At 39.9% G+C, this 17,286-nt stretch overlaps 1 protein-coding gene and 1 pseudogene across 1 annotated transcript in view; one reads left to right on the forward strand and one right to left on the reverse strand.

The window, feature by feature from the left end:
* The window catches only part of SNX4 (sorting nexin 4), a 65,889-nt gene extending 53,881 nt beyond the window's left edge, over positions 1-12,008 (forward strand). The window contains exons 10-14 of the mRNA XM_064362121.1: positions 970-1,059; positions 4,105-4,204; positions 7,182-7,327; positions 9,470-9,584; positions 10,857-12,008. Coding sequence (XP_064218191.1) covers positions 970-1,059; positions 4,105-4,204; positions 7,182-7,327; positions 9,470-9,584; positions 10,857-10,904 — 499 coding nt within the window. The 3' untranslated portion in view covers positions 10,905-12,008. The remainder of the gene's footprint in view (positions 1-969; positions 1,060-4,104; positions 4,205-7,181; positions 7,328-9,469; positions 9,585-10,856) is intronic.
* Positions 12,009-12,508: 500 nt separating this feature from the next.
* Positions 12,509-12,624, reverse strand: LOC135268948 (small nucleolar RNA U13; annotated as a pseudogene).
* Positions 12,625-17,286: the final 4,662 nt, after the last annotated feature.

The following is a 17,286-nucleotide window of genomic DNA, read 5'->3' on the forward strand; positions in this document are numbered from 1 at the left end:
CCCTGTCTCCACTAAAAATACAAAATTAGCCAGGCATGGTGTCGCATGCCTGTAGTCCCAGCTACTCGGGAGGCTGAGGCAGGAGAATCGCTTGAACCCAGAATGCAGAGGTTGCAGTGAGCTGAGATCGCTCCATTACACTCTAGCCTGGGCAACAAGAGCGACACTCCATCTCAAAAAAGAAAAAAGAATTAGTATAAAATAAGCTTCTAAAATTTTCTATAATCCTTATTTACTCTACTTTTTCTTCTGTAGTTTTTTGGCATTATAAATAAATAATTTCAACTAAGAACATATGTATACCAATTATACCAAACTCTTATTCTTTCTGCAGATTTTGTAGCCCTTTTATTTATGTCTTTGAACAAAAGATATTATAGTCTTGCAAGCTTCTTAAGCTGCCTAAAAAGGACCATTTTTTGTTTGTTTTTTATTTCCAAGTCATTGCTGACCAAAACATTTGGTAAACTTCAATAAAATCATCATGGTAATTACACATTGCTATCAGTGATTCTAAATGCTAATTCTCACTGTCTGTATTTATAACATTGATGGGTAGCAAATTGTGGGGCACACTTAGAATTACTGGGGTTTTTTTGTTTTTGTTTCTGTTTTGAGACAGAGGCTTGCTGTGTCACCTAGGCTGGAGTGCAGTGGTGTGATCTTGGCTCACTGCAACCTCCTCTGCCTGGGTTCAAGAGATTCTCCTGCCTTAGCCTCCCAAGTAGCTGGGATTACAGGTGCCTGCCACCACCCATGGCTAATTTTTGTATTTTTAGTAGAGACGGGGTTTCATCATGTTGACCAGGCTGGTCTCAAACTCCTGACCTCAAGTGATCCACCTGTTTTGGCCTCCCAAAGTGCTAGGATTACAGCACTTCTCTAGAACCCTAATACTTTGTGTTCCAATAAAAGTAACTCTATTTACTTTGTGTGTGTGTGTGTGTGTGTGTGTGTGTGTTTTAACAGGTATGCATCTTCTATTGATGATATATTGGAAGATGAAGAACATTATGCAGATCAGTTAAAAGAGTATCTTTTTTATGCAGAAGCATTGCGGTAAGTTTAATAAAAGTTCCAGGCACAGCCAGGGGGTTGTTCACCACTCTCCTCCTATGCCACTGTAAAGTACAGATAATAAAGTGTTTTTTAAATGAATGCATTCCCTCAGATAATGAATGAGGTCTTACTGTATTTCTCTGTGTTGCAGAGTGCTAGGCATAAACATGTAAGATGAGTCCTGCCCTTGAAACACCATTTTGATAAAACCTGCCAGTCCCAGGCATCAAGTCTGTCTGTATGTTGTTGTTTCCACTTTTTCCAGTTTGAAGATTGGAAGCAAAATACAGATTGAGTGTGTGTAACTGTATCTGTTACTAGGTTGTATATTGCTATTTTTATTGTTATTTTTTTCCCACATCTGTATGTCTTATTAGTATGTTGTATAACTTATGTAACAAGGACTGTGTTACCTGTTCTTACGGTATCTTTTACAGAGACAAAGGGAATTCTCTTTTAGATAGTCCTATTTGATTAGGTAAAAGTTAACGTATTTTTTCTAATCAATTTAGAAAAATGAATTATTTTCCCAGAATAGGCGGCTTTTGGTCAGTTTTCCTGTTATTTTTTGTTTTTTGAAGACACGGAGTTTGGCTGTGTCGCCCAGGCTGTAGTGCAGTGGCGTGATCTGAGCTCACTGCAACCTCCGTCTCCTAGGTGCAAGTGATTCTCCTGCCTCAGCCTCCCGAGTAGCTGCGATTACAGGCGCCCACCAATGCCCAGCTAATTTTTGTATTTTTAATAGGGACGGGGTTTCACCATGTTGGCCAGGCTGGTCTCAAACTCCTAATCTCAGGTGATCTGCCTGCCTTAGCCTTTGAAGTTCTGAGATTATAGGCATCACCATTGTCCTGTCATTTTTAAAAGCAGTATAAGAATTATGTTAGGAAAACAGCACTATTACCTGTATGGTGACTGGTATGAAATCATCTGCACATTGTTAGCTTGTTTTCCTTCTAGGGTTTTGAGTAGTAGGAAGTTTCACTAATGTATTTTCAAGTCACCAAGCAAAAGAAAGTTGGCTGGGTGTGGTGGCTCATGCCTGTAATCCCAACACTTTGGGAGGCCAAGGCAGGCAGATCACCTGAGGTCAGGAGTTTGAGACCAGCCTGGCCAACATGGTGAAACCCCATCTCTACTAAAAATACAAAAATTAGCTGGGCATGGTGGTGCACACCTGTATTCCCAGCTACTGGGGGGGTTGAGGCAGAATCACTTGAACCCGGGAGGCGGAGGTTGCAGTGAGCCAAGATTGTACCACTGCACCCCAGCTTGGGCAATAGAGTAAGATTCCACCTCAGAAAAAAAAAAAGATGGCTCACGCCTGTAATCCCAGCACTTTGGGAGGCCGAGGCGGGCAGATCACGAGGTCAAGAGATCGAGACCATCCTGGTCAACATGGTGAAACCCCATCTCTACTAAAAATGCAAAAAATTAGCTGGGCACGGTGGTGCGTGCCTGTAATCCCAGCTACTCAGGAGGCTGAGGCAGGAGAATTGCCTGAACCCGGGAGGCGGAGGTGCAGTGAGCCGAGATTGCGCCATTGCACTCCAGCCTGGGTAATAAGAGTGAAACTCCGTCTCAAAAAAAAAGAAAAAAAAAAAAGAAAGAAAGTTGCTGAGTACAGTGGAATTATCTGTAGCTCTTAAAAATTATAGAAAGGGCTGGGCGCAGTGGCTCATGCCTATAATCCCAGCACTTTGGGAGGCTGAGGCGGGTGGATCACCTGAGGTCGGGCATTCCAGACCAGCCTGACCAACATGGAAAATCCCCGTCTCTACTAAAAATACAAAATTAGCCGGGCGTGGTGGCGCATGCCTGTAATCCCAAGCTACTCGGGAGGCTGAGGCAGGAGAATCGCTTGAACCCGGGAGGCAGAGGTTGCAGTGAGCCGAGATTGTGCCATTGCACTCCGACCTGGGTAGTAAGAGTGAAACTCCATCTCAAAAAAAATTATAAAAAGGATTAATGTATATCGATGTGGAAAGATGGCCAGGGCATAAAGCCATGTGATAAAAGATGTAGGAACCATTTGGGTGCATGGATATGGTATTTGCAAATGTCTGGCTAAATTCTGGAAGGCTACATACTATCTGATAACACACATTATGTCTGGATAGTGGGATTAGAGGAAAGAGAGTGTTCTTGAACTTTCTTTTTTTATTTTTTATTTTTTGGGGACTGAGTCTCACTCTGTCACCCAGGCTGGAGTGCGGTGGCACAATCTCGGCTCACTGCAACCTCTGCCTTCTGGGTTCAAGTGATTCTTCTGCCTCAGCCTCCCAAGTAGCTGAAATTACAGGCAGGCACCACCACGCCTGGCTTATTTTTATATTTTTAGTAGAAATGGGTTTCACCATGTTGGCCAGGCTGGTCTCAAACTCCTGACCTTAGGTGATCCACCCACCTCGGCCTCCCAAAGTGCTGGGATTACAGGCATGAGCCACCATGCCCAGTCTCTTTATTTTGTACATTGCTGTATTAGAATCTTTTCTTTTTACAGTGAACATGGATTACTTTTATGATAATAAAAACTAATAGACTCTTCTAGGCTGGGCTCCATGGCTCACACACATATAGTCCTGGCACTTTGGGAAACTGAGGTGGATGGATTGCTTGAACACATGAGTTTGAGACTAGCCTGAGCAACATGGGCAAGACCCAGGCTCTCCAAAGCACAGATTAGCTGTGCATGGTGGCACACGCCTTAGTCCCAGCTACTTAGGAGTCTGAGGTGGGAGGATTGCTTGAGCCCAGGAGGCGGAGGTTATAGTAAGCTGAGATTGCACCACTGCACTGCAGTCTAGGTGACAGAGTGAGACCTTGTCTCAAAAAAAAAAAAAGGATATATGAAGTTTTTATAGTTAGGTTCTGCTCGATTCCATTTTTAATGTTGGGCTGCTACATTTTAAACTTGAAAATTGTCAGCACACACGTTCTGCCCTAGTAAGACATTGTGAATGGCTCTCCTCTACCCCTGAAAAAAATGTTTGACATGTTAAAAGAAAGAAAAAGTTAAATGGCAGCACATTTTTTCATCTGTAGGGCTGTGTGCAGGAAACATGAACTTATGCAGTATGACTTGGAAATAGCTGCTCAGGACTTAGCATCCAAGAAGCAGCAGTGTGAGGAACTGGCAACTGGGGTAAGTACTCTTTCTTTCAGCCTGTAGTATTGTTGTAGCAACGTGGAATTTTCCTCACAAGCACTTACTCTGAGTGAGTGACTCATTCCTGTGGAATCAGCTCCAGGTACAATACTCAGGATGGCTGTACCTTTTACAGGGGAATAATTTGTAAGTAACTTTATAATTCTTTTATTATCTTGACACAAAAAGATGTAAGGCATTAAAACCACGTACTGTATAGAATCATAAGAAATTTTGCCAACATTGCTCTGGTGTAATCAGTATCATCCTGTTTCTTTTTTAAAAAAAAAATTTATTGGGCTGGGTGCAGTGGCTCATACCTGTAATCCCAGCACTCTGGGAGGCCGAGGATGAAGGATCACCTTAGGTCTGGAGTTCAAGACTAGCCAGACCAACATGGTAAAACCCCATCTCTACTAAAAATACAAAAATTATCTGAATATGGTGGTACACACCTGTAGTCCCAGCTACTCAGGAAGCTGAGGCAAGAGAATCGCTTGAACCAGCCGAGGTCATGCCATTGCACTCCAGCCTGGGTGACAGAGTGAGACTCCATCTCAAAAATAATTGTTTTTATTTATTTTTATTTTTTGAGACAAGGTCTGGCTCTGTTGCCCAGACTGGAGCTCAGTGGTGTGATCAGGTCTCACAGCATCCTCAAACCCCTAGGGTCAGGCGATCCTCCTGCCTCAGTCTCCTGAGTAGCTGAGACCACAGGCATGTGCCCCCATGCCTGGCTAATTTTGTTTATAGTTTTGTAGAGACTAGTCTCCTCATGTTGACCAGGATGGTCTCAAACTCCTGGGCTCAAGTAATCCTCCTGCCTCAACCTCCCAACGTGCTACAGGGTAGGCCACCATGCCTAGCCTATCATTCAGTTTCTAAGTCCAAGTGAAAAAACATGCAATGACTTTTATCAGGTTTAACATTTGCAAGGTACTTTGTAGAAATTTTAGTCGACTTTGAAAAGCCGAACCCTCTTAGAAACAGTGCATCTTGCCTAACAAGGAGCTTTTGATGTACTTTATTCTCTAATGCTTATAGTGAGTTCTTGTGAGGAAAATTCTGAATCTGACTGCATTAGTCTTAGATCATTTTTATAATCAGCATTCTACTCTCCAGCTATTTCACTGCAATAAATTAGCTATCATGGTGAGCAACATATTCTGAAAGTAGTAAACCATGTCTCTACTTATCAGTCTCTTGATAGTTAACAAGCACTGTAGTTTTAAAAGTGCTTTTTACATAGATTACCCACTTGCTACATCTGTGAAAAGTCATAGATATATGTGGGGAAAGACTTGTGACCAGACACATGTATAAACTAGGCCCATGGTTTATTTTTAAAACAGTGGAGAAGTTCCCGGGCCATTTTCAGGGAGCTTGGTTCTCTACTCCTACATGTCAAGGGAAAAATGTTCTCTTCAGTCAACTCCAGAGAGTGAGGAAATGTTAAAGCAGTGAAACTGGAGGCTGCCTTGCAATGTTTGGATTTAGGCATCCTGTTTTATTAATAGATGCCCAGGTTTGACTGTGAGTTATGCAGATTTTAAATATGCTTCTTTAGTTTGGTTTATTTCCATAGTTGCCTAGTGAATTTATCTACTTTTTTATAACATAAAGTAATTTTTAAAAATACGATCATTCATACAGAGTAAAAATAACTTGTCTAATATTTCATGTGGAAGTTTTACATTTGATTGTGAAATTCAAGCCGGGTATGGTAGCTTGTGCCGGTAATCCCAGCACTTTTAGCAGCAGAGGCATGAGCCCAGAATTGCCTGAGTCCAGGAAGTTGACACCAGTGTGGATTAATATAGCTAGACCCTGTCTCTACCAAAAATTTAAAAATTAGTTGGGTATGGTGGCATGCACCTGTGGTCCCAGCCACTTGTGAGGCAGAGGTAGGAGGATCACTTGACCCCAAGAGGTTGAGGCTGCAATGAGCCGTAATTGTGCCACTACACTACAGCCTGGGCAACAGAGCAAGACCCATCTCAAAAAATAGTTCAGTTAGAAGTTCCTCCTTTTTGACTATTCCATATTATTTCAGTGTTAGAAATTCTGTTAAGATTCTTGGCTATGACTCTGTAAAAATAAATTAAAAAATCATGAGAGTTCCTGGTGGTGAAGTTCATGGTGGTTTTGTCTGACCTAGGGGAAATATGGCAAGTGTTTTTATTTTCTTTGTGTGTGTGTGTGTGTAGTGAAATATCTGTAACATAAAATTTACCATCTTATCCATTTTTAAATGTAGAGTTCAGTAGCACAGTCGTTCCTCCGTATCCTTAGTGAGATTGGTTTAAGGATCCCTTGGATACTGAAATCCTCAGATGCTTAAGTCCCTGATATAAAATGGTGTAGTCTTTGCATATAACCTATGCATATCCTTTTGTATACTTTAAATCAGCAGTGGCCGACCTTTTTGGCACTAGGGACCTGTTTTGTGGAAGACAGTTTTTCCATGGACCAGGGCGGGGGATGCCAGGGATGGTTTCAGGATGAAATTGTTTCATCTCAGATCATCAGCCTGTAGATTCTCACAAGGAACACACAATCTGGATTCCTCACAGTTCACAATGGGGTTTATGCTCCTATGAGAATCTAATGCCTCTGTTGCTGATCTGACAGGAGGCGGAGATGAGGTGGTAATGATTTCCAGCTATGCAGCCTGGTTCCAAACAGGCCATGGACTGGTATCAGTACATAGCTCTGGGGTTGGGGAACCCCTGCTTTAAATTATCTCTGGATTATTAATACCTAATACAGTGTAGGTATTGGTGTCTCATATATATGAGTGGAATCATACAGTGTTTGTTTGTATCTGTCTTATTTCACTTAGCATAATATCCTCAAGGTTTATCCATGTTGTAGCATATATCAGAATTTCATTCTTTTAAAGACTGAATAATGTTCCATTGTATGTGTATACCACATTTTATTTATCCATTCATCTGTTTCTATTTCCTTTTAGACTGTGAGAACATTCTCTTTGAAGGGAATGACTACCAAGCTCTTTGGTCAAGAAACTCCAGAGCAGAGAGAAGCCAGGATAAAGGTACTAGAAGAGCAAATAAATGAAGGAGAACAACAGCTAAAGTCTAAAAATCTGGAAGGCAGGTAAAGTTGCTGAGATGTTTAAGTAAACTAGACTTGTAAACTATATGGCAAATTATTTTTAACAATTCCCAGCTTCATTGGCATCCCTGAATACAGCCTGTCCTTTAAAATGCAGTGGTTGCATTCCTAAGAAATTTGAGTTATCAGGCTGGATATTGTGGCTCACACCTGTAATCCTGGCACTTTAGGAGGCTGAGGTGGGGGGATTGCTTGGGCCTAGGAGTTTGAGACCAGCTTGGGCAGCACAGGAAGACCCTGTCTTTATTTATAGGTATGTATGTATGTATGTATGTATGTATGTACGTACGTACGTACATACGTACATATGTATAAATAAATAAGAAATTTGACTTATCAAAAATTATGTTATAGAAACAGTTGTTTCAGTGTGGGGGAAAGAGAAATAAAAGACTTTCGGCTTCATGATATTATTTTCTTGTAGTTTTCCTGATTGCTACCCTTTGTACTTTCCCTCTGCCCTTTGTTCTCCTCCTACCCCTCCTTTAGTACCCAGCTGAAGTGTTATTTCATTGTGAAGCATTCTCAGGACATCACAATATTTAATTCATGCCACTATGCTATGGCAATTTTGTATTAGATGATTGATTATTCTGTGTGACTATCTCTGGGTAAATTATAAAGCCCTTCAAAGTCAGTGATTGTATTTTTTTTTCACATTCATGTCCCAACGCCTTGCATAGGCATGTAATTGTTACATAAGTATTTCTAGAAATTTAATTCTCAGAGACCCACTATCACTCTTTGATTCATTCTCCTTATTGTTTTTAACTGACAGTCAGTGAATAGATCAAGGCAAACCAAGAGTGTATTATGGGTTTTGAGGTAGTTTTGTTATTTTTTAGAAATACTGGCACCAAATATGGCAAAGTCATGGGTAGAATTAAAAAGATAGGCCAGGCACAGTGGTTCACACCTGTAATCCCAGCACTTTGGGAGGCCAAGGTGGACAGATCACAAAGTCAGGAGATAGACCATCCTGGCTAACACAGTGAAACCCCATCTTTACTAAAAATAATTAGCCAGGCCTGGTGGCACATGCCTGTAATCCCAGCTATTCGGGAGGCTGAGGCAGGAGAATCTCTTGAATCTGGGAGGCAGAGGTTGCAGTGAGCCAAGATCACGCCACTGCACTCCAGCCTGGACGACAGAGTGAGACTCCACCTCGGTGCGGGGAGAGGGGTGGAGAACAAATGCCTCTCAGGATTTTTATTTTTATTATTTATGAATTTAATTTTTTTGAGACAGGGTCTCACCTTGCCGCCCAGGTCGGAGTGCAGTGGTGCCATCGTTGCTTGCTGCCACCTCAAAGTCCAGGGCTCAAGTGATCCTCCCACCTCAGCCTCTCGAATAGCTAGGACTACTGGCTACTGTGCTTGGCTAAAAATTTTTTTAAAACTTTGGTTGTCATTTAAAACAAGTACATGCTAAATGTGATTCATAATCCTTCCTGTCAAAAGAGTGTCCATTTTCCAGTGACCCCACTTACTTCATTGTGACTGACATCTGTTAGGCTTGTGAGCTGACTCAAGGAGTCATCTACATGTATTTTATAGGCATAATTTGAAGGTAGAATTCTTGTGGCAAAAAAGTGTGGATTATTATGCCAGGTGCAGTGGCTCACGCCTATAATCCCAGCACTTTGGGAGGCTGAGGTGGGCGGATCACCTGAGGTCAGGATTTTGAGAGCAGCCTGGCTAACACGGTGAAACCCCATCTCTACTAAAAATATAAAAATTAGTCAGGCATAGTGGCGCACACCTGTAATCCCAGCTACTCAGGAGGCTGAGGCAGGAGAATTACTCAAACCCAGGAGGCAGAGGCTGCAGTGAGGTAAGATCACGGCACCACACTCCAGCATGGGCAACAGAGTGAGACTCTGTCTCAAACAAAAAAAAAAGAAAGAAAAAGAAGTTAAAAGGTAGAAGAATGTAAGACTTTCTTTTTGCTTTTTCCCTGACTATAATTTTTAGGAAAAGAAAAAACTGTCTTATACAAGCAATAGCTTTTCCTTCTACATAGGCAATTAAAAATCAACTCAAAAGGGAACTGGTTAGTTAAATTTATAATATACAGTTTATGTAATTTAAATAAGAATAATAATGACTATACCTTTTATTTCAGAGAATTTGTGAAAAACGCATGGGCTGATATTGAACGCTTCAAAGAACAAAAGAACCGAGACTTAAAGGAGGCCCTCATAAGCTATGCAGTTATGCAGATCAGTATGTGCAAAAAGGTAGGTTTTGGTTTCAGTGAAGACATATGTATATTCAGAAGTACTTATAAATTTCTTTAAATTACCTTACTTGGACCAAAAAAATTTCATTTTTATTCTTCTCTTATAAAATGTTTATCAATTTCTCTATTTTAATTTTGTAGGATTTTTAATATTTAAAAAAATAGATATGGGGGTCTCATGTTGCCCAGGCTGGTCTCGAACTCCTGATCTCATGATCTGCCCGCTTCCACCTCCCAAAGTGCTGGGATTACAGGCATGAGCCACCATGCCCGTCCTAAGACCTTCTTTCAAAAAGAAAAGAGAAGAAAAAGAAAATTGTTTAAAGCCTTAATAAATGACACACTTTAATACTTAAAGAAAAAGTTCCTTTCTCATAAATTTGCAATTATTAGAGAATCTTATTTATTGAAAAAATACCTTACTTAAAAAAAAACCTTAAGTTTTCCTGTTACATCTCTATAAACATGTATTTTTGTTTATGCATATTAGGCCATCTATAGCTTTGCGCTAAGTAACTTCCAAGTATTAAGAGGTATTCAATAATTTAGCACATAGTTTTTATCAACATTTTAGTTATTAGAGTAATAATTTAATTACTCAATTTATATTTGTTAGACTAATAAAGTTTTTTGTTTCAAATATTCCATTGAAAAAGCCGGGCCGGACACTGGCTCACACCTGTAATCCCAGCACTTTGGGAGGCAGAGGCAGACGGATTGCTTGAGCCCAGGAATTCCAGACCAGCCTGGGCAACATAGTGAGATCCCATTTAAAAAAAAAATACAAAAAATAAGTCAGATGTGGTGGCTTGCACCTGTGGTCCCAACTACTTGGCAGCTTGAGGTGGGAGGATCCCTTGAGCCCTGGAGGTTGAAGCGGCAAAGAGCCGTGATTGTACTTCAGCCAAGGCAACAGAGTAAGACCCTATCTCCAAAAAAAAAGGAAAACAAACAAAAAATGACTGAAAACTTGTTTGATTTACAAATGAGAATTACCCGAGTATGTGATATGAAATGAATTAACTCAGTTTTTCAACAAGTTGTAGGAGTTCTTTCTCCATTTTGAAGAAAAGCTCATATTAGAGATTCTCGTTCTCTTTTTGGAAGCATTAGACATTTGCTTATGTTAGCCATTTATCAAAATAGTGTTGTATTTGCTCAACTTGTTAATTATTCCAAAAAGCAACACTTAGTGTATCACTAAGCCAAGTACTTGGGTTTTCAGATTCCTTCCAAATGCACATTTTAAAGTTTTTATTTTTATTTTTAGGGAATTCAAGTTTGGACCAATGCTAAGGAATGTTTTAGCAAGATGTAATCCTGTGAAACGAATTTCTCTCCAATCAAAGTGCCCCAAAACAGAAGCACAAGTAAATAAAAGAATTTAAGTCACTACCTAGTATATATAAACATATACAATAAGTTGAATAAATTCAGCTTTCTTTAACTTAATTGTAGTTGTGTTAATGTAGCACAAAAAAGATGTATTTTAATGAAGATTAGATGTTATAATTTGAGGTTTTGGGGACTGGTGCTGATTCCAAAAAGTTATTTAATAATATATACCAACAGATTGTTTGTCAGGCTTCTGAACCAATGACTGAATGTCAGAATGTTTGTTAATTTCTAAATGTTTGTTTCAAGGCCAACTGTTTCAGATCTATTAATGTAGGGAATTTTTCCCTAAGATTGAATTCCTGTATTTACTTGGTAAGATCCACTAATCTGTTATAGGAAGTTATTTTCTCTTGCCTTATAGCTGAGCTATTTGGTTTGACAAAGCTCAGCAGAAACTTGATGTGAAAAATCTGAGATTTTCTTTCACATTCATTGATGCCCCTTGTAACATTTGCATACACTAGAAAATGCCTTCAATTTGTGTGTTCCCAGAATTTTGATACTGGTCAGAAATTTTATACTGCCAACAAAGAAGACTCAACTTCTCAGATATATATTGGAATACATTGTCATCTTCTAGCAATTGCTATATAGACAGTATTAATTAAATTCTTTTCAAATTATTCTTAACCTCAGTAATGAGCCTAAATTTACTCTGCTTGGCTCTCTACACATGGCATTTCAGGGTACAAGATGTAGCATTTCAATGTGTAAGGTATATGTACTAAACGTGTTGCTATCTTCATCATTAACATTCTTCTTTTCTATTGCTTGGCTGTAATTTTTGTAAAGATAAATTATATTGTTTCTTTATATGTGTGTTTGTGGTATATGTTCAGAAGACAAGCGTCTTCATTTTGCTAGCTTTGCAGAATCTTAAAATGTGTACTGGTTATTTCTAATGAAGTAAAAAAAAAATCCCCAGTCCTGTTTAGCATTTGACTTTTTTATATGTTTTAAATGTTGCTGGATTTTTGTGCTGTTCGCCAAACTTATACAATAAATAAATGAAATATTGTGCTGATTTTCAGATGATTTCTGTTAACAGGCTGATCCATACATATTAATATCTGATGCTCTGTAAGAAAATGATATCCGTCATACTGGGTTTTAAAGTGATTAATGCCACATGTTCTCACTTAAACAGACATTGAGTACACATGAACACAAGGATGGGAACAACAGATGCCAGGGCTTACTTGAGGAGGCCGGGTGGGAGGAAGGTGAGGGTCAAAAAACTTGCTGTTGGGTACTATGCTCGCTCCCGGGGTGTTAAAATCATTTGTACACAAATCCCCAGCAACACATAATTTACCCATGTAGCAAACCTACACAGGTATCTCCTACCCTAAAAAAGTTGAGGAAAGAAAAAAAAAGTCATTAACGGTATAAATTTGTCATTGTCATCTACCAAAATACTGGTTTTTAAAAATATAAGATGCTGAAATGAGACATGATTTTTAGCAGTTTACTCTGTGTGTGTGTGTGTGTGTGTGTGTGTGTGTGTGTGTGTGTGTGTTTTAATGTCAGATGGGTAATGGTTGAATTGTAACAAGCTTTGAGGGAGGCACATCTCACACACGTGTATGAATACCCAGTCATCATGTTTATGAACCCAGCCATCATGTTTACAAAATGATCATGGAATTTCTTGTTTTTGTTTTACTTAAAAAAAAAAAATAGAGACAGAGTCTCACTTTGTTGCCCAGGGTAGTCTGAACTCCTGAGCTCGAGGAATCCTCCCGCTTCAGCCTCTCAAAGTGCTGGGATTACAGGCGTGAGCCACCCAGACCCAGCCTGTGTTTTTTGAGACAGGGTCTCATTCTGTCACCCAGGCTGGAGTATGGTGGCACAATTATGGCTCACTGCAGCCTCAACCTCTGGGGGCTCAAGTGATCCTACCTTAGCCTCTCAAGTAGCTGGGACTACAGATGTACACCACCATGCCTGGCTAATTTATTTTATTCTTGTAAAGATGCAGTTTCACTGTGTTGCTGTGATACCCCAACTAAAAAAAAATAAAAAAATAAAAAATAAGATGAAGTCTCACTGTGTTGCCCAGGCTGGTCTCGAACTCCTGGGCTCAAGCGATCCCCCCTGCTTGGCTCCCAAAGTGCTGAGATTACAGGCAGAAGCCACTGTACCAAGCCACGTCAGGGTTTTATAAAAGATAAAACTGGTAGAAGCAAAAGTCATCTGTGTAGGTACACATTTCATTCCACTGAATTGTATCATCTCTTGACTAAGATAAGATACCTTTTCCCTTGGCATTTAAAGATCAAAAGCCTTTTCCCCAAACTAGCTTTGGACTCAGTGTAAAATGTTAGACTTTCTTCTGCTAGCAAACTTAATTTGAGAAGGCCGTTATTAACTATGTTTCAAAAATGATTTAAGCTCAGTGGCTCATGCCTGTAATCCCAGCACTTTGAGGTGGTTCGACTGCTTGAGCCCAGTTCAGGACCAGCCTGGGCAACATGGTGAAACCCCATCTCTACAAAAAATACAAAAATTAGCTGAGTGTGGTGATGAACGCCTATGTAATCCCTACCCAGCTACTCAGAAGGTTTAGGTGGGAGGATCACTTGAACCTGGGAGCTCAAGCGTACAGTGTGTCATGATCACACCACTGCACTCCAGCCCAGGCGACATAGCGAGATCCTGTCTCAAAAAAAACAAACAAAAATTTTTTTTTAAGAAAACTAGACTGGGTGCAGTGGCTCATGCCTGTAATCCCAGCAGTTTGGGAGGCTCAGGCAATTTAAGGCCAACTTAAAGAGTTCAAGAACAGCCTGGGCAACATAGCAAGACTCTGTCTACAATTAAAAAAAAAATTCTGTTATTTTCTCTAAAATAAACAAACATACATTTGGTTATATGTATATTTAGGAATATCTTGACTGGGGTTCCTTTTGAAAATTGTTTCATGTTACAGCACAATTATTCCTTTTAAAAAAAATTTATGATGAAATTTTTTGTACTATCCAGAATAAGTCTAAAGAAAATAACCTTTAGTAACCCTTTTCAGTATTTAAAAATCAGAAATTAAAATGAATTATTAAAAAGATGGGGGAATTAGTTCCCCAAAGGTAATATAAGCAATAACTAAAGAAAAGTGATTAATGTAATTAGTAGCAAAAGAAAATTGCATCTTGACAGTGAATTAGTGATGCAGTTGGTATGGTATAGTTAAAGCATTAAATTAACCAGAGTCATACTTAACCTTTATTTGTATCCAAAAACATGAGTATAGATGAATGAGTCACTGGTAATTAAAACATAGCATTCAAAAAGGAGCTAAAGGTTCCTAAAATTAAAGTATCTTTAGAATAAACACAGCTTGGAATGGAATGAAAAAGAACAGTAACAGGAATATTAGGTTTTTATATCCTTACAATCATTCTCTAGATTTTTACGTATACTCCCACCCACCATGGGTAGTATTTCCTGATTCTCTTAGAAAGTTTTCTCTCAATTCTTGCCAATGTAGCCTTTTTTTAAAAAAATTAAAAAATAAAGTTTTCTCTAAAAAAAGAATTAGAAACATTTTAAGATTAAGTAACCCAGAGAAATAAAATAATAAAAGGCTAAATTAGTAGATTGTACTTGCTTCCCCAATGATATATTTAATAGCTTTAAATGTCTGCATATTAAAGCTATTAGAGGAAAAGCAAAGTAAGAAGAAAGGAAATAGTAAAGATAGAAGCAAAATCAATGACATTGAAAACAGATGAACAATAAATTTAACAAAGCCACAGCTGGTTCTTTGAGAAGATTAATAACCCCCTAGCAAAACTGTAAGAAAAAAAAGATAAAACACAAATTATCAGTAACGAAATAGGAGATGTTGTTATAGGTCTTACAGACGTTAAAAAATAATAAGGAAATATGAACAATTTTAAACCAATAGATGAAATCAACCAATTCCTTGAGAAATAGAACTTACTAAAATGTACATAAGATGAAACAGAAAACCCGAGTAGCTCTATATAAAAGAAATTTGTTATAAAAAAATCTTTCTACAGTCCCAGCTACTTGAGAGGCTGAGACAGAAGGATCACTTGAGCCCAGGATTTTAAGTTCAGCCTGGGCAACAAGGTCAGACCCCATCTCTTAAAAAAAAAATCTCCAAAGAAAACTTTAGGTCCAGATCGCTTTATTGGTGAGTTCTATTAAACATTTAAGAAAGAAAAAGCTGGCCAGGTGTGGTGGCTCGCGCCTGTAATCCCAACACTTTGGGAGGCCAAGGCAGGTGGATCATGAGGTCAAGAGATTGAGACTATCCTGGCCAATATGGTGAAACCTCATCTCTACTAAAAAATAAAAAAATTAGCTGGGTGTAGTGGCACTTGCCTGTAGTCCCAGCTACTCGGGAGGCTGAGGCAGGAGAATCGCTTGAACCTGGGAGGCAGAGGTTGCAGTGAGCCGAGATCGTGCCACTGCATTCCAGCCTGGCAACAGAGTGAGACTCAAAAAAAAAAGAAAAAAGATAAAGCTTCAATTCTATGCAAACTTGCAGAAAACAAGAGAAAAGGGAACACTTTCCTCCCACCTCTTCTTATGAGGACAGTCTTGCCACAATACCAAAAGTGGCCAAAGACAGTTCAAGAACAGAAAGTGACTACCTAAACACATCATGAACACAGATGCAAAATCACTGAACTATCAGCTAATTGAATCCAGCAATATGCAGACTATAATGCATCATGACCAAATAGAGTTTATCTCAGAATGCAAGGTTGTTTTCACATTTAAAATCAATTGCTATAATTGCTATATTACCCGAAGAAAAATTTTCAAGTTAATATGTGGAGACGGAAAAACAAAAGTTCAAATGGTGCTAAAGGCCTACAAGTGAAAAGCTGTGTCCTGCTCGTTCCCTGCCCCTCAGTCCCCCCGTTTTCTCCACAGAGGAAACCACTGTTACCAGTTTCCTGTGCATCCTTCCAGAAATTACCTGTTATATACAGACACGTGTGCCTTCTCCAACAGCATCCACAAATGGTGGAATACAGTACACACTTCATATATCTCGAAGATCGGCCCAGGTCGGTACAGATGCCCCAATCTCTTTTTGGCAGATCATAATTGATTTCATTCGCCTTGTAGTAATGAAAATGACAGTGATTTCTAGTTTGGGACTATCGCAGATGATGGCCAGGTGTGGTGGCTCATGCCTATAATCCCAGCATTTGGGAGGCCAAAGCAGGAGGATTGCTTGAGCCCAGGAGTTTGAGACCAGCCGGGGTAACATAGTAAGACACCATCTCTATTTAAAAAAAAAAAAAAAAAATAGCCAAGCTGGGTGGTGCACTCCTGTAGTCTCAGCTACTTGGGAGGCTAATTACCCTAAAATAAGATATACAACCTTATTTTAAAGAATCCCCATCAAATTTAGCCTACAGATATGCTCATTCGAACACTGAGATATTCACTACTTCATCATTTGGGGTTTTTTTGGTTGGTTGGTCATTTTTTGAGACAGGGTCTCCCTCTGTCACCAGGCTGGAGTGCAGTGGTGCAATTTTGGCTCACTGCAGCCTCTGCCTCCCAGGCTCAAGTGATCCTCCCACCTCAGCCTCCCTAGGAGCGGGGACTATAGGCAAGCACCACCAAACCCAGATAATTTTTTCTTAGTGGATACAGGATCTTGCCACGTTGCCCAGGCTGGTCTCAAACTCCTGGGCTCAAGCTATCCTCCTCCCTCAGCCTCCCAAAGTGCTGGAACTACAGGTGTGAGCCACTGCACACAGCTCCTTTGCGAAGTCTGATTCCTAGTCATGGCTCAGCAGTGGCTCAAGGATACTGGTCTCTGTTGCTTCCACCTCACAACAGCCCCAGAAAAGCAACAAGAGGGACAATATCCTCCTATTAAGAACTTCTCAAGCTGGCTGAGGCAGAGAACCCCTTGAGCCCAGGAGTTTGAGACCAACCAGGGCAACAGAGGAAGACCCTGTCCCTCACCTAAAAAAAAAAAACTAAGTTGACTCTTGAAATAGACCCAATTCTTTAAATCAGATCCCAGAATTTTCAGCTAGAAATAAGCTTAGAGATGATTTCCTGTCATTTTAAGAAGGAAGAAACTGAAGACCAGAGCAGGGAAGTGACTTGCTTCTGGTCACACAGCCAGTCAATACAGGTTTCTGATTTCCAGACAGGACTTCTTCCTTAATGGCTTCTCTCTCCACAGCTGCTGAACTAATGGGCCTGTGTGGCTTGCCCAAGTCTCTCTGGCTCTCACATCTCCCTGCCTGCTCGGTAGTCAGGAATGGGGGACTGAAAGGAGGGTAAAGTGAGGCCCCACA

This window comes from Aotus nancymaae, unplaced genomic scaffold (assembly GCF_030222135.1).
Source record: "Aotus nancymaae isolate 86718 unplaced genomic scaffold, 86718_ANA_hifiasm-v0.15.2.pri h1tg000046l, whole genome shotgun sequence".
NCBI lineage: Eukaryota > Metazoa > Chordata > Mammalia > Primates > Aotidae > Aotus > Aotus nancymaae.